The sequence below is a fragment of the Scyliorhinus torazame genome, chromosome 5, assembly GCF_047496885.1.
Source record: "Scyliorhinus torazame isolate Kashiwa2021f chromosome 5, sScyTor2.1, whole genome shotgun sequence".
Lineage (NCBI taxonomy): Eukaryota > Metazoa > Chordata > Chondrichthyes > Carcharhiniformes > Scyliorhinidae > Scyliorhinus > Scyliorhinus torazame.
The window spans coordinates 88,305,882-88,331,342 of NC_092711.1; the positions used below are offsets into that span (position 1 = coordinate 88,305,882).

The following is a 25,461-nucleotide window of genomic DNA, read 5'->3' on the forward strand; positions in this document are numbered from 1 at the left end:
TTTCAGGCTGTGAAACTGGTTAAATCTCTTTCCACAGTCAGTTCACTGGAACTTTCTCACTCGGGTATCGCACTGATATTTGAAATCTTTGCCCACAGACAGAACAGACAAACACATTGAAAGTTTGTGCTTTTTAGGTCGTAATGAATTGAATGACACTGTCAGATCTCAATAGGATGTTTGGTTCGAGTTGCCCAGCTGCCAAACCTCCCATTTTAATGCTCTGAAAAAGAGGTTTCCAAAAATGATCACTGTACGAATAGGATAGAAATTCACAACAGATCATTCTAGTTTCTAGCGAACCTTCTTTCCTCTCTTGCTTTCCCCAAGCATGTGGTCCAGTCAAACAAAAAGACCAAAATCAGCTAGAAGTCCCAACAAAAGTGTAGGGAACCTTCCTAACTGAACCAGAATATTGTTCCCAGTGTCTCTGAAACAGCTGTCCGCTGAGGTGTGGTTGTGGAAGGTGTCAAGCATTCCACTGGTTGTGGGAGGTGTCAAGCATTCCGTTGGATACCGCATGCTCCCTCTGCAGAGCCACTGGGAATAGACAAAACCACGCAACACAGTCGGCGCCAGAGTAACCACCCACCCACCTCCAAGGTCCTCACCCAGCTACAATTTACTGTTTTAACCAGGCCCAAGATTAGATTCAAGATCTTACGCTCAGCACAAGAATACTAGATATTACAGATTGTAAGATCCACAAACTCTGCCAAGATGGCTGCAACTTAACAGGTTATTATGGGCATTAAACTGTGGGCAATATTCGATTCTGTGACCAATAATTAGTTAAACACAGATCTGAATAAGGAAACTTTGAGCCACCTGTGAAGTTTAAATGTCTCGTTGTGTCAGGATGAACCAGCATTTGAGGAATATGAAATCTCTGGACTGTTTGTCTCCAAGTGCCGTATTGAACACAGGAGAATGAGCTCGAATTGGGATAGAGATAAGCGTGAGTGAGCATCGTAAACTGCTATTGTATCGGGGTGTTCTGGGTCTCAGAGTTTTAACTCTGCAGTTAATTGTCAGGGATGCAGTATAATAAACTCTGAACAAAGCAAATGTGTGTGTGAGAAGCATCTGAAGCAGCTGAACCAGCAGAGCTGAATGTCTCCCAGTGCAGCCACAGTAATGTACTTATTCCAGCTTCCAAGTCCACCTGAGAACCAACCTCCTGGCGATTCATCAACAAGAAGCTTCAGAGCCTCATGAGAATTATTTGTTTCTAAAAACCCTTGGCTCCAACTAAAGGACCAGCTCAACAAGAAGACAACAGACCTGCAGCGATATAAAGATTGCAGTCTACATTCCATTTTGATCATTACAGCTTCAACTTGATCTGTACCTAATTTCTGTGTATGTGTCAGTGAGTGTGAAATAGACGAGAAACTGAGATGTTCAAACATCCAGGAAATTGTGTGATAATAAATAACCTCCTTTCCTTTAAAAAATCACCAGTAAGCTTGCTGCTGAAATGTATTTTAAATAAAGAAATATCACTCTGAGGGGACGAAAATATCACACAAACATCCTGATAATGAACTGGAAAGGACCACGAAATGTAATCAAACGCTGTATAACCCCCTTCAGGTAGCTATATAGATGCTGCAGCCTCTCACACTGAATGTATCCGTGATTCAGGCTACAAAGATCAGCTGGAGCCTGGGAGTGGGTGAAACTTAGTAAAAACCTGTTTCGCTGCCATTTACTCACCGGCACTAGGACCCGACTGGGAACAGAAACCTTCAGGCCCCGCCCACTAGCTGTTGCGTCAACAAGACGCCAGCGCATGCGCTCTGTTTCCCCAAGATGGCGGCTGTGAACCAGGGCCTGGTCCCGGGAGAGAGCTGACCGGCGGTGATGTGACCTGAGGATCACCACACCTCAGACAAGGGGCCAGGTTGGGAAGGCGGTGCCTTCAGGAATAACTGGGAAGGTGATGTTTGGTCAGTTGCTGCAGTCTGTGTAGTGCAGTGCTGTCACAGTGGTGTGAGGTGAGGAAGTACAGGATTATCACTCAGCAATGATCAATTAAGGGGAATGTAAATCCAGCTCAGGCTGCTTTCAGATTGGAAAGGGAGCTAAGGTGTGTCCTTAGAGCTGGTGAATGTAGTGGCTTTGGTAGTTTCTCTATAGACAGGGCTGAGCGGTGACAGGCCCGGGTTACCGGCCGCCATCTTTACAGTGGACAAGGTGCCGCAGGGCGCATGCGCTGCGAGCCTGGACCGGATGCCAACTCTCCCGGATTCACTGACTGGAGTCTCCAGGATTTTTTTTTCTCATAAATTTAGTATATCCAATTAATTTTATCCAATTAAGGGGCAATTTTGTCTGGCCAATCCGCCGACCCTGCACATCTTTGGGTTGTGGGGGCAAAACCCACATAAACATGGGGAGAATGTGCAAACTCCACACAGACAGTGACCCAGAGCAGGGATCGAAGCAAGGGTCCTCAGCGCCGTGAGCCATCAGGGATAGCCCACTGTGCTGCCCCCGAATTTTATTTTGATCATTTGTGGAAGTCACTGGCTGGGTCAACATTTATTGCCCATCCCTAATTTCCCTTGAACTGAGTGGCTTGCTCGGCCATCTCGGAGGGCATTTAAAGAGTCAACCATATTGCTGTGATTTGGAATCGTGTCAGCCAGACGAGGTAAGGATAGATTATTTACTTCACTGAAGGACATGAGTGGACAGATGTGTCTTTACAACAATTGACAATGGTTTCATGGTCATCAGTAGACTTGCAATGAATTCAAATTTTACCTTCAGTCTCGGTGAGATTCATACTTAGGAAATCATTAGGACAGTGGAAAATATTTTTGGATCTTTGGAAAATGATTAGGATAGTAAAAAATATTTTTTTGAACATTTCTCTTAAGCGGATATAAATTATTGAATATGGGATAAAGGTTGATTGGCTGACAGTCAAACACTGTCCTGTGAGGTAATTAGTCCTTTTGCTTCCCAATTGGCCGAGGAAGGCAGTGTGTCACAAGGATGGATGTGTTGACCGATTAATGGCTGGAGGATGGGGGCAGGTCATGTGATCAAACCTCCAGGAATACATTTAATCAAAGTTGGCGAGGAGAGAATGTTGTGAATTTCTATCTTAAACTGACAGTGAGGTTTCTGTAAATTTACAGGATACTGGAAGTGGAGGTTTAACAGACGGGAAACGCAAACCAAACGTCACATTGCAATCTGACAGAGTCACTCGGTTCATCAGAACCTGAATATCAGCAGCATCTGGGTGTGGAAGGTAAAAGGTTTGTCTGTTCTGTCTGTGAGGGAAGATTTCAGGTCTCCGTGTGATTAGAAAAGCCCCGAGATTCACAAACCCTGGTTCGACCAAACCTGGAGAACTGTGTTCAGTTCTGGACAACAAACCTGAGGAAGGATAGAATGGCCTCGGAGGGAGTGCAGCACAGATTTATCTGAACCCCCTGGGGTTAAATTACAAAACTAGATTGCACAAAAAAATCTGTAATTGTGGGTCAGAGAAAAGCATTCGGTCCATGCCAGCTCTCTAATCGACGTGGTAGCACCATTGCTTCACAGCGCCAGGGAACCCAATTTCTTTCCCGGCTTGGGTCACTGAATGGGCGGAGTCTGCACGTTCTCCCCGTGTCTGCGTGGGTTTCCTCCGGGTGCTCCGGTTTCCTCCCACAAGTCCCGGAAGATGTGCTTGCTAGGTGAATTGGACATTCTGAATTCTCCCTCTGTCTACCCAAAAGGTGCCGGAATGTGGCGACAAGGGGCTTTTCACAGGAACTTCATTGCAGTGTTAATGTAAGCCTACTTAGAACATAGAATAGTACAGCACAGAACAGGCCCTTCGGCCCTCGATGTTGTGCCGAGCATTGTCCAAAACCAAGATCAAGCAATCCCACTCCCTGTCATTCTGGTGTGCTCCATGTGCCTATCCAATAACCACTTGAAAGTTCCTAAAGTGTCCGACTCCACTATCACAGCAGGCAGTCCATTCCACCCCCGAACCACTGAGTAAAGAACCTACCTCAGAAATCCCTCCTATATCTCCAACCCTGAATCTTATAGTTATACCCGTTGTAACAGCTACCTCCACCCGAGGAAATAGTCTCTGAACGTCCACTCTATCTGTCCCCCTGATCATCTTATAAACCTCCATTAAGTCACCTCTCATCCTCCTCCACTCCAAAGAGAAAAGCCTTAGCTCCCTCAACTTTTCCTCATAAGACCTATTCTGCAAACCAGGCAGCATCCTGGTAAAATCTCCTTTGCACCCTTTCCAATGCTTCGACATCCTTCCTATAATGAGGTGACCAGAACTGCACACAATACTCCAAATGTGGTCTCACACAATCATGTATAGTTGCAGCATAACCCCGCGGCTCTTAAACTCAAGCCCCCTTTAATAAACGTTAACACACTATAAGCCTTCTTCACTGCTCTATCCATTTGAGTGGCAACCTTCAGAGATCTGTGGACATGAACCCCAAGATCTCTCTGTTCCTCCACATTCCTCAGAACCCTGCCATTGACCCTGTAATCCGCATTCAAATTTTTTCTACCAAAATGGATCACCTTGCACTTATCAGGGTAAAACTCCATCTGCCATTTTTCAGCCCAGCTCTGCATCCTATTAATGTCTCTTTGCAGCCGACAACAGCCCTCCATCTCATCCACTACTCCACCAATCTTGGTGTCATCAGCAAATTTACTGACCCACCCTTCAGCCCCCTCCTCCAAGTCATTGATAAAAATCACAAATAGCAGAGGACCCAGCACTGATCCCTGTGGTACACCGCTGGTAACTGGTCTCCAGTCTAAACATTTTCCATCCACCACCACCCTCTGTCTTCTATGTGATAGCCAGTTACTTATCCAATTGGCCAAATTTCCCTCCATCCGACACCTCCTTACTTTCTTCATGAGCCGACCATGGGGAACCTTATCAACGCCTTACTAAAATCCATGGAAACAACATCAACTGCTCTACCTTCATCTACACACTTTGTTACCTCCTCAAAGAATTCAATCAAATTTGTGAGGCAAGACCTACCCTTCATGAATCCGTGTTGACTATCCCGGATTAAGCTGCATCTTTCCAAAGGGTTAAAAATCCTATCCTTCAGGACCTTTTCCATTATCTTACCGACCACCAAAGTAAGACTAACTGGCCTATAATTACCAGGGTCATTCCTGTTCCCTTTCTTGAACAGAGGAACAACATTCAACACTCTGGCACTATCCCCGTGGACAGTGAGGACCCAAAGATCAAAGCCAAAGGCTCTGCAATCTCATCCCTTGCCTCCCAAAGAATCCTTGGATATATCCCATCTGGACCAAGGGACTTGTCGACCCTCAGGTTTTTCAAAATTGCAAATACATTCTTCCTCAGAACATCTACCTCCTCCAGTCTACCCGCCTGTATCACACACTCATCCCCAAAAACATGGTCCCTCTCCTTTGTGAACACTGAAGAAAAGTATTCATTCAACACCCCTCCTATCTCTTCTGACTCCATGCACAAGTTCCCACTACTGTCCTTGACAGGCCCTACCGTCACCCTGGTCATTCTTTTATTTCTCACATAAGAGTAAAATGCCTTGGGGTTTTCCTTGATCCAACCCGCCAAGGACTTCTCATGCCCCCTCCTAGCTCTCAAGCCCTTTTTTCAGCTCATTCCTTGCTACCTTATAACTCTCAAGCGACCCTACTAAACCTTGTTTTCTCATCCTTACATACTCTTCCTTTTTCCTCTTGACAAGACATTCAACCTCTTTTGTGAACCATGGTTCCCTCACACGGCCATTTTCACCCTGCCTGACAGGGACATGCCTATCAAGGACACGCAGTATTTGTTCCTTGAACAAGCTCCACTTTTCATTTGTGCCTTTCCCTGACAGTTTCTGTTCCCATCTTATGCTCCCTAATTCTTGCCTAATCGCATCATAATTACCCCTCCCCCAATTATAAACCTTGCCCTATCGTCTGGCCCTATCCCTCTCCATTGCAATAATGAAAGACACTGAATTGTGGTCACTATCTCCAAAGTGCTCTCCCACAAACAAATCTAACACTTGGCCCTGTTCATTACCCAGTATCAAATCCAATGTGCCCCCCCCTCTTGTCGGCCTATCCACACTGTACAAAAACTGCCCCATCCGAACTGTTCGACTTATAGAGGTTCCAATCAATATTTTGAAAGTTAAAGTCATCCATGACAACTACCCTGAGACCTCCACACCTATCCATAATCTGTTTTGCAATTTCTTCCTCCACATCTCTATTACTATTTGGGGGCCTATAGAAAACTCCCAACAATGTGACCGCTCCTTTCCTATTTCTAACTTCAACCCATATTACCTCAGTAGGCAGATCCCCTTCAAACTGCCTTTCTGCAGCCGTTAAACTATCCTTGATTAACAATGCTACTCCTCCACCTCTTTTATCACCTTCCCTACTCTTACTGAAACATCTATACCCCGGAACTTCCAACAACCATTCCTGTCCGTGTTCTAACCATGTCTCCGAAATGGCCACAACATCGTAGTCCCAAGTACCAACCTACGCTCCAAGTTCACCTACCTTATTCCGCATGCTCCTTGCATTGAAGTAGACACACTTCTACCTATCTTTCTGTCTGCTGGTACACTCCTGCGACCTTGATACCCTCCTCAGTACCTCACTACTCTCAACACTGGCTTCTGGACTACAGCTCGTTTTCCCAGCCCACTGACAAATTAGTTTAAACCCCCCCAAAGAGCCGTAGCAAATTTCCCTCCCAGGATATTGGTGCCCCTCTGGTTCAGGTGCAAACCGTCCTGTCTGTACAGGTTCCACCTTCCCCAGAATGTGTTCCAATTATCCACGTACCTGAAACCCTCCCTCCTACACCATCCCTGCAGCCACGTGTTTATCTGCACTCTCTCCCTGTTCCTCACCTCACGAGCACGTGGCACCGGCAACAAACCAGAGATGACAACATGGTTTGTCCTGGCTCTCAGCTTCCTCCCTAGCTCCCTTTGTTCCTGGTTTAAATCCCCGTCCCTTCTCTTACCTATGTCGTTGGTACTGATGTGTTCCACAACTTGTGACTGCTCCCCCTCCCCTTTAAGGATTCTGAAAACATGGTCCGAGGCGTCATGGACCCTGGCACCCGGGAGGCAACATACCATCCGTGAGTCTCTTTCGCTGCCACAGAACCGTCTATCTGTCCCTCTAACTATCGAGTCCCCAATAACTATTGCTCTCCTGCTCTCCCTCCTTCCCTTCTGAGCTACAGGGACGGACTCAGTGCTGGAGATCCGTTCACCGTGGCTTACCCCTGGTAGGTCGTCCCCCTCAACAGTATCCAAAGCGGTATACCTGTTACTGAGGGGAACGACCACAGAGGATCCCTGCACTGACTGCTTCCTCCCAGCCCCTCTCACCGTCACCGTCTTGATTCTTCGGAGTAACTACATCCCTGAAGCTACTTTCTATGACCACCTCTGCCTCCCGAATGATCCGAAGTTCATCCAGCTCCACCTCCAGTTCCTTAACGCGGTTTCTGAGGAGCTGAAGATGGGTGCGCTTCCCACCAGTGAAATCAGCAGGGACACTGACGGCGTCCCTCACCTCAAACATTCATACTTGTGAGACTAATAAAGATTACTGTTATTATCTGGAACAATCCAGTCAGTCTCATTCTCCTGCTTTATCCCTGTATCCTAACAGCTTTATTTCTCTCAGGTTTCTATCCAATTTTTAACAAAATCATTCATTGGTGTCTATTTCTAAACTCTGTCATAGGCAGCAAGGTTCAGGTAATTGCCACTGGCTGTGTAAAACCTTCTTCCTCATACCTCCTGGACCATTTACATGCATAGATACGGAGCAACGTAGAAAATAGGAGCAGGAGGGGACCATTTGGCCCTTCGAACCTGCTCCACCATTCATTACGATCAGAGCAGATTGGGCTCAATAGTCTAATCCCGCTTTCCCCCAGATCCTTTGATCCCCTTCACCCTCAGTGCTGTATCTAACTGCTTCTTGAAAACATGAAATGTTTTGGACTCAATTCTTCCTGTGGTGATGAATTCCACAGGCTCACCACTCTCTGGGTGAAGACATTTCTCCTCACCTCTGTCCTAAATGGTCTGTCATAGAACATAGAACATACAGTGCAGAAGGAGGCCATTCGCCCATCGAGTCTGCACCGACCCACTTAAATCCTCACTTCCACCCAATCCCCGTAACCCAATAACCCCTCCTAACCTTTTTGGACACTTAGGACAATTTAGCGTGGCTAATCCACCTAACCTGCACATCTTTGGACTGTGGGAGGAAGGCGGAGCATCCGGAGGAAACCCACGCAGACACGGGGAGAACGTGCAGACTCCGCACAGACAGTAACTCAGCAGGGAATCGAACCTGGGACCCTGGCGCTGTGAAGCCACAGTGCTAGCCACATGTGCTGCCCGTGCTATCCTGTATCCTCAGACTGTGACCCCGGGTTCTGGACACACCCACCATCGGGAACATCCTTCCCGAATCTAATCTGTCTCGCCCTGTTAGAATGTTATAGGTTTTTTAAAAATATAAATTTAGAGTGCCCAATTCTTTTTTGTCCCAATTAAGGGGTAATATTAGCATGGCTAATCTACCTACCCTGCACATCTTTGTGTTGTGGGGGTGGGACCCACACAGACACAGGGAGAATGCACAAACTCTACATGGACAGTGACCCAGGACCGGGATCGAACCTAGGCCCTTGGTGACGTGAGGCAACAGTGCTAACCACTGCGCCATCGTGCAGCCCATTTGCCTTCTTTACCGCATGCTGTATTTGCATGCTTCCATACAAACTAGGAGCAGGCCACTCGGCCCCTCGAGCCTGCTCCTTACACACAAACTAGGAGCCAGCCTCTCGAGCCTGCTCCTTACACACAAACTAAAGTCAGCCCCTCGAGCCTGCTCCTTACACACAAACTAGGAGTCGGCCCCTCGAGCCTGCTCCTTACACACAAACTAGGAGCCAGCCTCTCGAGCCTGCTCCTTACACACAAACTAAAGTCAGCCCCTCGAGCCTGCTCCTTGCACACAAACTAGGAGTCGGCTCCTCGAGCCTGCTCCATTATACAATAATTTTAACCTCAACTCCACATCCCTGCTGACCCCGATAACCTTTCACCCCCTTGCTTATCGAGAATCTATCCATCTCTGCCTTAAAAATATTCAAGGACTCGACTTCCACTGCGTTTTAAGGACGCAAGATCTAAGTCATAGAATCCCCACAGTGCAGAAGGAGCCCAAGTCAGCACCAACCCTCCGAAACCTCCCCCCCCCCGCCCCGCCCATCCCACCCTGCCCCATCCTCACATCCCACCCAACGTGCACATCCTTGGAGATGAAGAGGCAATTTAGCACCTAACCTGCAAATCTTTGAACTGTGAGAGGAAACCGGAGCACCCGGAAGAAACCCACACAGACAAGGGGAGAATGTGCAAACTCCACACAGTCATCCAGGGTCAGGCGTGAACCTGGGTCCCTGGTGCTGTGATGCAGCAGCGCTAACCACTGTGCCACCCCCTCTTTTACAACCCTCGAGCGAAAAAAAAATCCTCATCCCCATCTGAAATGGGTGACCCCTCACTTTCCAACAGTGACCCCCTTGTTCCAGATTCTCCCACAAGAGGAAACATCCTCTCCACATCCACCCTGTCAAGACCCGTCAGCATCTTATATCGTTCAATCCAGGTTTTACCCAAAACTTTGAATCTGTGTCCCGGCTGCTTGTACGATCAGTGAATGGAAACAGAGTGTCTTTGTCCACCCGATCGAAACCTGGCATAATCTTGTGTCCCTGAATCAAATCTCCCCTCAACCTCCTTTGCTGGAACCATTCTGGTAAATCTCCTCTACACCTTCTCCAAGAACCTTCACATCCTTCTTGAAGAGTGGTGACCAGAGCTTTATAAAGATTCATAGAATAGAATTAGAACCATAGAATTCCTACAGTGCAGAAGGAGGCCATTCGGCCCATCAAGTGTGCACTGATTCACTGAAAGGGCACCCTGCCTAGGCCCACACCGCTACCCTGTCCCTGTAACCCCATAGCCACACCAAACCTGCACATCCCTGGACACTAAGGGGCAATTTATCAAGGCCAATCGATCTAACTTGCTCCCCTGTCAGCCTCCCCAAACAGGCGCCAGAATGTGGCGACTAAGGGCTTTGGGGCTGGTATAGCACAGTGGGCTAAGACAGCTGGCTTGTAATGCAGAATAAGACCAGCAGCACGGGTTCAAGTCCCGTACCGGCCTCCCCGAACAGGCGCCGGAATGTGGCGACTAGGGGCTTTTCACAGTAACTTCATTGAAGCCTACTTGTGACAATAAGTGATTATTATTATCATTATTTTTTGGTCTGTTGGAGGAATCCTGAGCACCGGGTGGAAACCCACGCAGACACGGGGAGAAAGTGCAAACTCCACACAGACAGTCATCAAGGCCAGAATTGAACCCGAGTCCTTGGCACTGTGAGGCAGCAGTGCTAATCACTGTGCCACCAGAAGCATAGTTTCTGTGTCAGTTATGAAGCTCAAGGTCGAATTTGCTTTGCCAACTACTCTCTTAATATGTCTTGTAGATAGACAAAATCCCTCCTCACCTCTTCCTCTCTCCTCCCAAAGAGGCCAGTTGGGTTTTTACAACAATCCAGCAGTTTTTATGGTCCCTTGAAATGACCAGATTCATTCAGCTCAATTTCACAACCTGCCTTTGTGTTTTTGTGGGTTCTCTCTCACTCCCTATTTTCTGTTTTCAATCAGTTTCACAGGGTGTTCGAAGGTGAGACTTCAAGATCCGGAAACACAAACCAAGCATCACATCAGGGTCTGACAGAGTCCTCAATTTATCATTTCTGAATATCATGAGATTTTGAACATGGAAGGAAAAAGCATCGTTCACAGTGGGGAGAAGCCGTATACGTGTTGTGTGTGTGGACGAGGATTCAGTCAATCATCAGGCCTCACAAGACACAAATGCAGTCACACTGAGGAGAAACCGTGGAAATGTGAGGACTGTGGGAAAGGATTCACTTACCCATCCAAGCTGGAAACTCATCGACGCAGTCACACTGGGGAGAGACCATTCACCTGCTCCACGTGTGGGAAGGGATTCACTCAGCCATCCGCTCTGTCCACACACCAGCGACTTCACTCCAGGGAGAGACCATTCACCTGCTCCACATGTGGGAAAGGATTTACTATTTCAGCCCACTTGCTGAGTCACCAGCTAGTTCACACTGATGAGAAACCGTTTCAATGTCCAGACTGCGGGAGGTGCTATAAAAGATCTGGGGATCTGATGTGCCATCAACGTGTTCACACTGACGAGAGACCATTCAGGTGCTCTCAGTGTGGGACTGGGTTCAGACGATCATCTAACCTCACTGTACATCAGCGAACTCACACAGTGGAAAGGCCATTCGTCTGCACCAAGTGTGGGAAGAGATTCACTCAGTCATCCGACCTGCAGAAGCATCAGCAAATTCACACTGGGGAGAGACCGTTTCAATGTCCAGACTGCGAGAAGTGCTATAAACGTTTTGGGGAACTGTTACAACATCAACGTGTTCACACTGACGAGAGACCGTTTAGGTGCTTTCACTGCGGGACTGGGTTGAGACGATCATCTCATCTCACTGTACATCAGCGAACTCACACTGGGGAGAGGCCATTCATCTGCTCAGAGTGTGGAAAGGGATTCATTCAGTCATCCGAACTTCTGAATCACCAGCGAATTCACACTGATGAGAGACCATTTCATTGTCCAGACTGCGGGAATTGTTATAAACGTTCTGGGGAACTGATGCGGCATCAACGTGTTCACACTGACAAGAGACCGTTTAGGTGCTCTCACTGTGGGACTGGGTTCAGACAATCGTCTCATCTCACTGCACATCAGCGAATTCACACTGGGGAGAGGCCATTCGCCTGCTCCTGGTGTGGGAAGGGATTCACTCAGTCATCCGCCTTGCAGAAGCACCAGCGAGTTCACACTGGGGAGAGACCGTTCACCTGTTCCAAGTGTAGGAAGGGATTCGCCACTTCATCCCTCCTGCTGAAACACCAACGAGGCCACAAATAACAACAGTGATTGGATTTTGCTGTTCCTCACATTCAGGACTGAACCATATTCATTTGGGTCTCTTTCTGCTGATAACAAAATCCAGCCCATTTACAGGGGCTAATATTCTAGCTAAAAGTCAAATAAATTAGATTTGTGTGACATACGCAGTGTGCTGAAACTTTTTAATTACTCTGACACAAGTTAGTTCCTTTTGAAGTAATCTCGCTCTCCCGTCTCTTCCATCCTCACCTCCAACAAGAAGTGTGAGGAGCTTCTTTGTGACTGAGATTGAGTAAATCCGATCAGCCGCCTCTGCTGCTTCCCTCCCTTCCACGGGCCCACCGGACCAAACTGTCTCTAAATGTCATCCTTTCCCGAGCCCTGAACCCACATCTTTCTCTAGTTTCTCTCCCATCTCCCCTCATGCCCTCTCAGAGCTCATCTTGTCCATGAGACCCAGCTCCTGCTCCATCGACCCTATTCCCACTGAGCTACTGATCAGCCAACTACCCTGTGTCCATGGATATTGTCAACATTTCTCTCTCATCGGGTGCTGTCCCTCTGTCCTTCAAATCTGCCATCATCACCCCCTCAATAAAACAAACCCTTGACCCTGCCATCCTTACAAATTACTGCCCCATCTTCAACCTCCCTCTCCTCCCAAACTCTTTGAACATGTTGTCCCTCCCAAATCCTTGCCCATCTTTCCCAGAATTCCCATGTTTGAATCCCTTCAATCGGGTCTCTGCCCTGTCACAGTGAAACACAAGAGACAAACAGAATCTTACCCGGAGAGAAAGACAGACAATCCGGGAGCTTGGATCCAACACGGATATGTTCATAAGATCAGAAGCAAGGGTAGCAGCACAGTCATTATCGAGAGACAACAATACCTGCTGGAGACAGACAGACAACTAAACAACACGAATCACAACACCAAGCTACCTAGACCCATATACCCGAGACAGGAAGGAGAATTGGAGACAGACTGGAAGAACACAGACTCCAGACATATTAACCAAAGAAAACAGGTAGAACCAAGGAAGTTCTACCTACTCCCTAAAATACTCAAACATCCAAACACATGGACAGTACCAGGGAAATACCACCAGACAGACCCACCGGGCCAAGACTGTGGGAGAGAAAATCCAACAGAATCATAGAATTTACAGTGCAGAAAGAGGCCATTTGGCCCATTTAGCCTGCACCGGCCCTCAGAAAGAATACCCTACTTAAGCCCATCCCAGTAACTCACCTAACCTTTATTTGGACACTAAGGGGCCAATCGACCTTAACTCTTTGGACGGTGGGAGAAAACTGGAGCACCCGGAGGGAACGCACACAGACACAGGGAAAATGTGCAAACTTTACCCAGTTACTCAAGGCTGAAATTGCTGAAACATCAACACACTGCTCCTGGTGGTTGATGGTATAGTGGTTCAATAAATATAATCAGTGGATTATAAAGGTGTGTAATATATAGTAAAACAGAAAATGCGAGATTAACAAAACAGGTCTGGCAGTATCATCGAATCCTTAAAGTGCAGGAGGCCATTCGGTCCATCGCGTTTGCACCAACCCTACAAAAGTGCGTCCCACCCAGGTGCACTTCCCCCACCCTCTCCCCATAACCCCACTTCACCTTTGGACACTAAGGAGCAATTTAGCATAGCCAATCCACCAAGCCTACACATTCTCGTGGGAGAAAACTCGAGCACCCAGAGGGAACCACACAGACACGGGAAGAATGTGCAAACTCCACACAGTCATCCAAGACCGGAATTGAACCCTGGTCACTGGCGCTGTGAGGCAGCAGTGCTAACCATTGTGCCACATCTGTGATGAGAGAAACAGAGTTAATGTTTGTTGTTCCTTGTAACAGTTCTGTAGAAGGATCAATGGATTCTAAAAAAAGCCCATTGAAGTCGAAATAAGACATTTTTGTCCATTGAAGCGGTTTGACACAGGAACAAATTTCACTCTGTGTGAAGCCCCAGTTTCATTCACACAAAGCCCGCAGTCTGATTGGCTGAAGGACCAGAATCCATCCCGTCCTCCCAATCTTCCCGTTGGTCATCCCCTCTCAGACAGGAAATGAGGTCGTGGAACCCGTGCGCACGTGGCTAATGGGAACAACTCAAAATAATGCAGTCTCAGCCAATGAGGGAGATCTGAGAGCAGCCACGCCCCTCATTCACTCCAATTGGGTGGAGGACCAGCTGCTGTCATTCGGTCCTGCAGTCCCGCCTCCTCTTCCTATTGTTGCAAAGCTACCGTCAATCACTCGCCGGGCATTGTGATGTGGAGCATGTGCAGTGCGGCTCATGCCCAGGGACAGACGCTTGTTTGTCTCATCTTGAGGCCATGATGTTGGGTGGGGTTACTGGATTATGGGGATAGGGTGGAGGTGTGGACCTTGGGTAGGGTGCTCTTTCCAAGAGCCGGTGCAGACTCGATGGGCCGAATGGCACTGTAAATTCTATGAAATGTGGAGATGCCGGTGTTGCACTGGGGTGGGCACAGTAAGCAGTCTTACAACACCAGGTTAAAGTCCAACAGGTTTATTTAGAATCACTAGCTTTTGGAGCACAGCTGAGGAAGGAACTATGCTCTGAATGCTTGTGATTCGAAACAAATCTGTTGGACTTTAACCTGGTGTTGTAAGACTTCTCACTGTGCCCACCCCAGTGCAACGCCGGTATCTCCACATCCTGGTGTTTAGTAAATTACAGCATGATTTAATCAAAGACAGAGAGGAGTGATTTCTGCTGACTGGGGAGTAAGGACTTGGGACATTGCTTAAAAATTGTAGCCAGGTCACAGAACTCAGTGTGAATTGAGGAAACACTTGTTGACACAAAATCTGGGACACATTTGGAATTCTCTCCCATAAATGACAATTCCTGTGGCAATCCCTGGTGAATCCACTATCTTTCATAGAATTTACAGTGCAGATGGAGGCCATTCGGCCCATCGAGTCTGCACCAGCTCTTGGAAAGAGCACCCTACCCAAGGTCCACATCTCCACCCTATCCCCATAACCCAGTAAACCCACCCAACACTAAGGACAATTTTTGACAGTAAGGACAATTTTAGCATGGCCAATCCATCTAACCTGCACATCTTTGGACTGTGGGAGGAAACCCACGCAGACACCGGGAGGATGTGCAGACTCCACACAGACAGTGACCCAAGCCGGAATCAAAACTGGGACCCTGGAGCTGTGCAGTAATTGCGCTATCCACAATGCTGCTATGCTGTCCCCTTATTTGTTGCCGATCCCGAATTGCTCTTGAACTGAATGGCTTACTGGTCTATTTCAGAGGGCAGATTTACTGCTGTGGCTCTGGAGTCACATGTAGGTCAGACCAGGTAGGGTTGGCAGATTTCTTAAAGGCCATTAGTGAACCAGATCAGTTTAAACACAACCAGTGATAGCTGCATGGTCACCATTACTGATTTGAGTTTTCACTGTTTTATGAATTGAATGTAGTTGTTTGGTAACCGGGAATATTCCACTAGCTCCTCAGACCATTACCCTAGGGGACTCAGTAATACCCACCCAGGGACATTCCCACTCCACCACCATCTCATCCCTGGCTCCCAACCTCCTGCTTTGTTCACAATCCCCCCCCCCCCCCCCGGATTCACTTCTCACTCTTTGTGACCTCAATACAAACATGTTGGACTTTAACCTGGTGGAAGACTTCTTACTGTGCCCACCCCAGTGCAATGCCGGCATCTCCACATCATGACCTCAACTGGACCGCCTTTTCCAGCTCTGGGGCTCGTACGGCGCATGCTTCAGTCAGTGCTGAGCCCCCAGCCCCCCTTTCACTCCGATTGGTGGGAGGACCAGCCGCTGCTGCTCGGTCCTCCGGCCCTGCCCCTTCTTCCTATTGGCCTGGCCCTGCCGTCAATCACTCCCCGGGCATTGTGACGTTGAGCATGCGCAGTGCAGGCGGTGTCCAGGGACAGATGCTTGTTTGTCAGATCCACAGGCGGTGAGGGAAATGGCGGAATGGAGGGAGAGGCGGAGCCGAGAGGTGGGCGGGGAGGCTCCTTGATCCCCGATGCGGCTCTGACACCGGAATAAGAAGCTGCCGGTGCCGGGTTTGTATCTGTGCGGCGGAGGCGGCGGGACCGCATCTGGAGTGAGAGGCCCGGGTTAAGGGCGCATGCGCGGTGCTCCCTGTCAGCAGGAGGAGAGAATGTTGTGAATTTCTCTCCTGGACTGACAGGGATGGATTCTGCAAACTCCTTTTACAGGGGTTGGGAGGCTGGATTTACACAGAAAACTCAAATCAAAGATCACATCAAGTTCTAACAGAGTCACTCTGTTCATCAGAACCTGAACATGATCAGAATTTGAGTATAATTGAGCTCCAGGGCAGTCCCGCTCACTGCATGTGTAGTGGGTGTTACAGTCAGATCAGCCAGGTTCTTATTCGATGGTGGAGCAGGCTGGAGGGAGTGAGTGATGTCTCCCGACACAGACAGAAAGGTTCACTTTTCTCCTGGAGTTTGAGACAAATCAGTTTTCAAAATGATGCAGAGTTTCAGCCAAAGAGAGATATCTCGGCTCAGCCCCGCCCCTCATTCACTCTGATTGGTTGGAAGACCAGCTGCTCCTGCTCGGTCCTCCAGCCCCACTGCTGCCTCTTATAGGTCTAGAGATGCCGTCAATCGCAGCTCGGGCATTGTGAGCTGGAACACACGCAGTGCGGGCTCTTGATGTGGACTCACGTGGGTAAGAGGAGACCCCAAACCGTGCCCCCCACCATAAGACCAATTGATTTTATTGTAAGTCTGCAGACAGGAGCTGGAGAACTGAACCCAGGCAGAGGAGAGGGAGGGAGAAAACTGGGAGTGGAGGAAAGAAATGATGCAGATGGTGAGATGGGTTTGGATTTCTGCCCAGGGAGGAGGGAGAGTGTGCGGGACAGGGATTTACAGCTTTGACTTTGGTAATCACCATTTACAGGATATTCGAAGGGGTGATTTACAGACGGGAAATTCAAACCAAGCATCACATCAAGATTCAACAAAGTCACTCGATTATCAGGACCTGAATCTCATTGGTCTTTGCATGTGGAGGGAGAATTGTTTGACTTCTGTCTGGGAAAAGATTTCAAACATCAATGTGACTGGAAGAGCACTGAGACACACACACCCGGGTGAGAGTGATCCAGTGAACTGACTGTGGAAAGAGCTTTAACCAGTTACACAGCTGGAACAAAAATCACACCATTCACAGTGAGGAGAAATCATACACGGGGTCTGTGTGTGGACAAGGCTTCAACTGATCATCGAACCTGGAGAGACAAAAGGACACCGGCACCGTGGAGAAACCGTGGAAATGTGGGGACTGTGGGAAGGGATTCAATTACCCATCCCATCTCGAAACTCATCGACCCAGTCACACAGGGGAGAGGCCGTTCACCTGCTCCTTGTGTGGAAAACATTTAATTCAGTCACAACACCTGCAGTCACACCAGCGTGCTCACTCCAATAAGAGACCTTGAGAATGTTCTGACTGTGGGAGGAGCTTTAAAAGCAGAAAGAACCTGATGCAACACCAACACACTCACACTGGAGAGAGGCCGTTCACCTGCCCCATGTGTGGGAAAGGATTCACTCAGTCATCCACCCTGATCAGGCACCAGCAGACTCACACTGGAAAAAGGCCATTCACCTGCTCTGTGTGAGACAGGAGATTCATTCAGTCATCCACCCCGCTGAGGCACCAGCGGGTTCACACTGGGGAGAGGCCATTCACCTGCTCGGTGTGTGGGAAGGGATTGACTCGGTTAAGCACCCTCGCTGCACTTCAACTTGTTCACATTGATAAATGACCTCTTGTTATGAATATGAGAAGTACAAGTGAGGTGCAGACACACCAACGCACTCACATTGGGGAGAGGCTGGTCACCTCTGTGTGTGAAAAGGGTTCACTCAGTCCCATCACCTATTGTGAGAGCAGTGAGTTTACATGTGATTGCAGGGGTGGGACTCTGCTGTTCATCACTTTCACTGTTTGTTTCTGCTGATAGTAAACTCCAGCCCCATCTTGGAGGTTATTGAAATTTTACATGAAGACGTTCTCCCCGTGTCTGCGAGGGGCTCACCCCCACAACCAAAGATGTGCAGGGTAGGTGGATTGGCAACGCTAAATTGCCCCTTAATTGGAAAAAAAAGAATTGGGTACTTTAAATCTATTTTTTTTCCCATTCTACATGAATGTGAGCTTGGTCAGTTGTTGAGCAAATACACTGTGTTATGTTCCATTTTTCTCCAATGTACGAGGAGATTAATTGATGTCCTGTTGCCGACTGCTTCATTTTTGGGGCCTTTTCTCTTCTAATCCTAGATTATTTCAAATCTCACAGTTTTGGTCACTCTCGTGGACAATTCCCAGCTCTCCATATCTTGCAGACTGATAAATCATAATCTTTATTATTGTCACAAGTAGGCTTACATTAACACTGCAATGAAGTTTCTGTGAAAAGCCCCTAGTCGCCACATTCTGGCGCCTGTTCGGGAACACAGAGAGCAAATTCAGCATGTCCAATTCACCTAACAGCATGTCTTCCGGGATATATGGGAGGAAACCGGAGCACCCGGAGGAAACCCACGCAGACACAGGGAGAATGTACAGACTCTGCACAGACAGGGATCAAAAGCCAGGAATCAAACCTGGGACACTGGCACTATGAAGTAGTAGTGCTAACCACTGTGCTACCATGCCGCCCATGAGACTGTGTTACACTGTCAGCATGCTCCTGTACTGCTCTGTATTTAACAGGAGTCTGCAGACTGATGAGACTGTGTTACACTGTCAGTGTGCTCCTGTACTCCTCTGTATTTAACAGGAGTCTGCAGACTGATGAGACTGTGTTACACTGTCAGTGTGCTCCTGTACTGCTCTGTATTTAACAGGAGTCTGCAAGCTGATGAGACTGTGTTGCACTGTCAGTGTGCTCCTGTACTGCTCTGTATTTAACAGGAGTCTGCAGACTGATGAGACTGTGTTACACTGTCAGTGTGCTCCTGCACTGCTCTGTATTTAACAGAGCCTTCAGACTGATGAGACTGTGTTGCACTGTCAGTGTGCTCCTGTACTGCTCTGTATTTAACAGGAGTCTGCAGACTGATGAGATTGTGTTAGTCTTCCATCGGGCAGGAGATAAAAAAGTCTGAGGATACGCATAAACAGACTCAAAAACAGCTTCTTCCCCGCTGTTACCAGACTCCTAAATGACCCTCTTATGTACTGACCTGATTAACACTACACCCCTGAATGCTTCACCCGATGCCGGTGTTTATGTAGCTACATTGTGTACCTTGTGTTGCCCTAGGATGTATTTTCTTTTATTTCCTTTTCTTTTCATGTACTTAATGATCTGTTGAGTTGCTTGCAAAAAATACTTTTCACTGTACCTCGGTACACGTGACAATAAAGAAATCCACTGTCAGTGTGCCCCTGTACTGCTCTGTATTTAACAGGAGTCAAAGAGAACAAAGAACAAAGAAAAGTACAGCACAGGAACAGGCCCTTCGGCCCTCCAAGCCTGCGTCGACCATGCTGCCCGTCTAAACGAAAATCTTCAACACTTCCGGGGTCCATATCCCTCTATTCCCATCCTATTCATGTATTTGTCAAATGCCCCTTAAACGTCACTATCGTCTCTGCTTCCACCAACTCCTCCGGCAGCGAGTTCCAGGCACCCACTACCCTCTGTGTTAAAAACTTGAACACTATACTCAAAGTGTGGCCTAACTAAGGTTCTATACAGCTGCAACATGACTTGCCAATTTTTATACTCAATGCCCTGGCCAGTGAACGCAAGCATGCCGAATGCCTTGACTACCTTCTCCACATGTGTTGCCCCTTTCAGTGACCTGTGGTCCTGTACACCTAGATCTCTCTGACTGTCAATACACTTGTGGGTGCTGCCATTCACTGTATTTTCCCTACCTGTATTAGACCTTCCAAAATGCATCACCTCACATTTGTCCGGATTGAACTCCATCTGCCATCTCTCTGCCCAAGTCTCCAAACGAGTCTGCAGACTAATGAGACTGTGTTACACTGTCAGTGTGCTCCTGTACTGCTCTATATTCAACAGGAGTCTGCAGACTAATGAGACTGTGTTACACTGTCAGTGAGCTCCTGTACTGCTCTGTATTTAACAGGAGTCTGCAGACTGATGAGACTGTGTCACACTGTCAGCGTACTCCTGTACTGCTCTGTATTTAACAGGAGTCTGCAGACTGATGAGACTGTGTTACACTGTCAGTGTGCTCCTGTACTGCTCTGTATTTAACAGGAGTCTGCAGACTAATGAGACTGTGTTACACTGTCAGTGTGTTCCTGTACTGCTCTGTATTTAACAGGAGTCTGCAGACTGATGAGACTGTGTTACACTGTCAGTGTGCTCCTGTACTGCTCTGTATTTAACAGGAGTCTGCAGACTAATGAGACTGTGTTACACTGTCAGTGTGCTCCTGTACTGCTCTGTATTTAACAGGAGTCTGCAGACTGATGAGACACTGTTACACTGTCAGTGTGCTTCTGTACTGCTCTGTATTTAACAGGAGTCTGCAGACTGATGAGACACTGTTACACTGTCAGTGTGTTCCTGTACTGCTCTGTATTTAACAGGAGTCTGCAGACTGATGAGACACTGTTACACTGTCAGTGTGCTCCTGTACTGCTCTGTATTTAACAGGAGTCTGCAGACTGATGAGACTGGGTCAATTACTAGGAGGCATAGGTTTAAGGTGAGAGCGGCAAGGTTTAGAGTAGATGTACGAGGCAAGTTTTTTACGCAGAGGGTAGTGGGTGCCTGTAACTCGCTACCAGAGGAGGTGGTGGAAGCAGGGACGATAGTGACATTTAAGGGGCATCTTGACAAATATATGAATAGGATGGGAATAGAGGCATACGGACCCAGGAAGTGTAGAAGATTGTAGTTTAGTCGGGCAGCATGGTCGGCACGGGCTTATAGAACATAGAACATAGAACAATACAGCGCAGTACAGGCCCTTCGGCCCACGATGTTGCACCGAAACAAAAGCCATCTAACCTACACTATACCATTATCATCCATATGTTTATCCAATAAACTTTTAAATGCCCTCAATGTTGGCGAGTTCACTACTGTAGCAGGTAGGGCATTCCACGGCCTCACTACTCTTTGCGTAAAGAACCTACCCCTGACTTCTGTCCTATATCTATTACCCCTCAGTTTAAGGCTATGTCCCCTCGTGCTAGCCATTTCCATCCGCGGGAGAAGGGTCTCACTGTCCACCCTATCTATCCCTCTGATCATTTTGTATGCCTCTATTAAGTTTCCTCTTAACCTTCTTCTCTCTAACGAAAACAACCTCAAGTCCATCAGCCTTTCCTCATAAGATTTTCCCTCCATACCAGGCAACATCCTGGTAAATCTCCTCTGCACCCGTTCCAAAGCCTCCACGTCCTTCCTATAATGCGGTGACCAGAACTGTACGCAATACTCCAAATGCGGCCGTACCAGAGTTCTGTACAGCTGCAACATGACCTCCTGACTCCGGAATTCAATCCCTCTACCAATAAAGGCCAACACTCCATAGGCCTTCTTCACCACCCTATCAACCTGGGTGGCAACTTTCAGGGATCTATGTACATGGACACCTAGATCCCTCTGCTCATCCACACTTTCAAGAACTTTTCCATTAGCCAAATATTCCACATTCCTGTTTTTCCTTCCAAAGTGAATCACCTCACACTTCTCTACATTAAACTCCATTTGCCACCTCTCAGCCCAGCACTGCAGCTTATCTATATCCCTCTGTAACCTGCTACTTCCTTCCACACTATCGACAACACCACCGACTTTAGTATCGTCTGCAAATTTACTCACCCACCCTTCTGCGCCTTCCTCTAGGTCATTGATAAAAATGACAAACAGCAACGGCCCCAGAACAGATCTTCATGACAACTGATAAAGTTCATAAGAAAGATGTATTTCAATCACTCCATACCTAAATTTGATGGACAGAAATCTCAATCAAATTAAATAATACTATAATTACTTTAACCCAATCACAGCCAGAAAGGGGACAGACATTGGTGATAGCCATAACATTAAAAAGTACTGCCAATTTTGAACAATTCATTCCGGAATCACCTTACTTAATTTCTGACTACTTTCTGCACTTTCGCTTTGAACTGTGAAGTTGAAAACTCACCACTATTCTTAGAAGTCCCCCATACCAAAAAGTGCCGACATTCTAAATGGTGAACAGGGATTCTCGCTCCCTGACTCCTGTGCAGGCTTCGGTGGGTGCTATTCAGGTCAAACTATATTTTCAAGTTATCCCCCGGTATAACCCATACCTTCACAGAAGATTTCATCTACTTACCACTTAGTAGCATCGATCCTGGACCCGCGTTGCTAAGTAAGTAAAGTAGGCTAATAACCACTGTTTCAGGTTAAAACTTTTAAGCTATTTTATTATTATATTTTTTCTTTTAAAAGCTGCAATCACTGTCTTTACAGAAAGGTAAAAAGATCTTGCTTCTGGACCCTCCTGGTTGGTTGAAGTGACCTTCAGGCCCAACTTGACAATCAATCTTCTTTTTAAAATCTGGTCTTCTTTAGATATATTCACTGTTCTGCTCGGTTGCTATGCTCAATCTTTCCCATGTACTGAGCTGTGAGAGCTAGCTCTGCTGGCTGTCTCTGAGCTGATAATGCCTCCTCTTTAAATTCTGGTTTTCCTTAGGTGTATTAGCTGTTTTAGCTCGGCTGCTTTTCTCTGTCCCATGGCCGAGCTGACTGTAAGCTGACTCTGCTTGCTTCTCTTGTTCCTTCTCTGCCCCTTTCTCAGGGTTTATATATTTTTCTAATAGTTATTAAGTTTTTATGACTTTATTGTAAAGTAACTTTTATTTCATTTGGATTGTAAAAGGTACCTTTAACCTAAATTTTTCTAACACGACGAGGTATTCATTTTGACATGACCTCAGCTTATAGATCTCTGATTATATTGTTTCCTTTGTGGTGTTCAAAATGCTTCGATTTCACAGGGGTGTGAATTTTGATCCCTGTCATTTCTATAGTTTTATTTTCCAACTGTGTCCCCAGCTCATAATTTTTACTTTGATTTTGGCTTTAAATTATGTTTCTCGTAGACTGATAGTCTCCAATTTTCTTTTAATTTACCTGATGTCAGCAGAGCTTCACATCTATACATTTGCACCCCCCCCCCGCCCCCCCCCCACCCCCCCCCCCCGCCCCCCCCCCCCCACCCCCCCCCCCCCCCCACCCCGAGTCATTCTTTTCTATCTGCTGATTTTACTTCAATGAAGGTGTGAATCATTGCTTCTAGCGTAATGCTAAAAATCCACTTGGATATAACTTGAAAGGTTTACATTTATCACCTAACTCGACTGAAACCCTCATCCATGCTTTTCCAGATGCTTACTAAGATGGTTAATTTCAATGAAAGTGTGAGCCATTGTTTTTAGCTTCATACAAAAATCCTGTTTGTTTGCTCCACCTGTTTATAATCCTGCTCTTTGCAGCTGCTGTTAACCCTTCATGGGATCTTTCCCCCCAGAGCTGAAGGGGTTGGATTACGAGGAGAGGTTGAGTAGACTGGGACTGTACTCGTTGGAATTTAGAAGGATGAGGGGGGGGATCTAATAGAAACATATCAAATTATGAAAGGAATAGATAGGATAGATGCGGGCAGGTTGTTTCCACTGGCGGGTGAAAGCAGAACTAGGGGGCATAGCCTCAAAATAAGGGGAAGTAGATTTAGGACTGAGTTTAGGAGGAACTTCTTCACCCAAAGGGTTGTGAATCAATGGAATTCCTTGCCCAGTGAAGCAGTAGAGGCTCCTTCATTAAATGTTTTTAAGATAAGGATAGATAGTTTTTTGAAGAATAAAGGGATTAAGGGTTATGGTGTTCGGGCCGGAAAGTGGAGCTGAGTCCACAAAAGATCAGCCATAATCTCATTGAATGGTGGAGCAGGCTCGAGGGGCCAGATGGCCTACTCCTGCTCCTAGTTCTTATGTTCTCTCATGTTTCTCTCAGACCAGATATTGCCAGACTTCCATGTTTCAAATGACACATCTTTCCATATTTTCAATTACATCCCGTCTTGACATTTGAAACATAACTACATCATTTGGTCAATTACACCCCCCATCCAATTATGCTGACTAACATTTATCCACGATCTTTGTCATTTGTATGTATGTGTTGTGATTTTAAATTGTGCACCGAAATCAATTCGTAAATGTATCCATATCACAGACCAGAGTCGATAAAGAGTCTTTTTTTTCCGTTCCTCAAGTCCAATTACCATGAACCATAGCTGTAGCTGCTCAGGAAGGTAACACAATGGCTATATCCGTGTGTTCCACTACCTCCAAAGCATTTTACTTCCTTGGGGTAGCAGCACCGTAGAGGCTTCCTCATGTCCCTTAGAAACAGCACACAACCCAGTCCATCAGTAACCAAAAAGGTCTTTTATCCATCACTGGCTGTCGAGTGTCCCATTTTTCTGTCATCCAAATTGCTCTCCGTTTCTTATTGGAATGGTAAATTATGATATCATGTACCACCCACTGATTCCCTTGCTTCATTAATTTAAAAGGTTCAATCGATCCTGCTTCTATCCCGGACTTCTCCACATTAATGTCTAACATTGTCCTGAACTATGTATGTCTGCCAGCCCCTGGTGTACGTGAGAGAATATCTTTCTGACAAATTTCCTTCAAATCCCTTTTGTCTGTTATCATTTCCCTTACAACATGAAAGTGTATCTTTTCCATTACAACATTTGCAACACAATATGCCAACAGTATTCGCAAAACCACATCGAACTATCACTTTCCTTTTTCCAAATAAATTCTCCCTATTGTTAAATACACAGTAAAAATAAAAATTAAGTCTTATCTTAATACATTACTCATTACCTAACCACACAAATAGACAGTGTGTCACAACTTTACATATTTGCAAATGTTATCACAATTTCAGCACTAAAAATAAAGTACAATATCAATACATCACTTCGTCACTTTGGGACCAATAGTCATTACATATAAAATATGGTGTGTTAACAACATCAATATTATTCGTGATGTTCTATGCAGGTAAATCAAGAAAACACACTAAACTACCACTATTCCCCCTCTATTAAAACATTCACACAGTTTAGAAATGCTGATCAAGTTCTTGAACGGCACACATACCCCATTATCATACATACATAACAGTCCCTAACAGTTTACATGACATTTCTTCCTTAATAACTATTACAGCTCTCCAATGCAATATTGTTTGCTGCA

At 46.7% G+C, this 25,461-nt stretch overlaps 2 protein-coding genes and 1 long non-coding RNA gene across 5 annotated transcripts in view; 2 read left to right on the forward strand and 1 right to left on the reverse strand.

Annotated features, from left to right (window-relative positions):
• LOC140418828 (uncharacterized) overlaps positions 1-25,461 on the reverse strand; it is a 178,025-nt gene that overhangs the window by 104,444 nt on the left and 48,120 nt on the right. The window lies entirely within an intron of this gene.
• Positions 1,822-12,270, forward strand: LOC140418825 (uncharacterized). 3 transcript variants are annotated; one of them, XM_072502452.1, is made up of 3 exons: positions 1,822-2,000; positions 3,153-3,275; positions 10,805-12,270. In XM_072502452.1, the coding sequence occupies exon 3, from the start codon at positions 10,920-10,922 to the stop codon at positions 12,123-12,125; it is 1,206 nt and encodes a 401-aa protein (XP_072358553.1). In that variant the 5' UTR covers positions 1,822-2,000; positions 3,153-3,275; positions 10,805-10,919; the 3' UTR covers positions 12,126-12,270. The 3 variants fall into 3 exon arrangements, with proteins under 3 accessions (XP_072358553.1, XP_072358551.1, XP_072358552.1); XM_072502450.1 differs by having other exon boundaries at positions 1,823-2,000; positions 3,153-3,268; XM_072502451.1 differs by lacking the exon at positions 1,822-2,000 and adding an exon at positions 2,641-2,659 and having other exon boundaries at positions 3,153-3,268.
• LOC140418826 (uncharacterized) lies at positions 16,085-19,582 on the forward strand. Its single transcript, XR_011945356.1, has 2 exons — positions 16,085-16,220; positions 17,092-19,582. It is a non-coding gene; the product is annotated as an uncharacterized lncRNA (long non-coding RNA).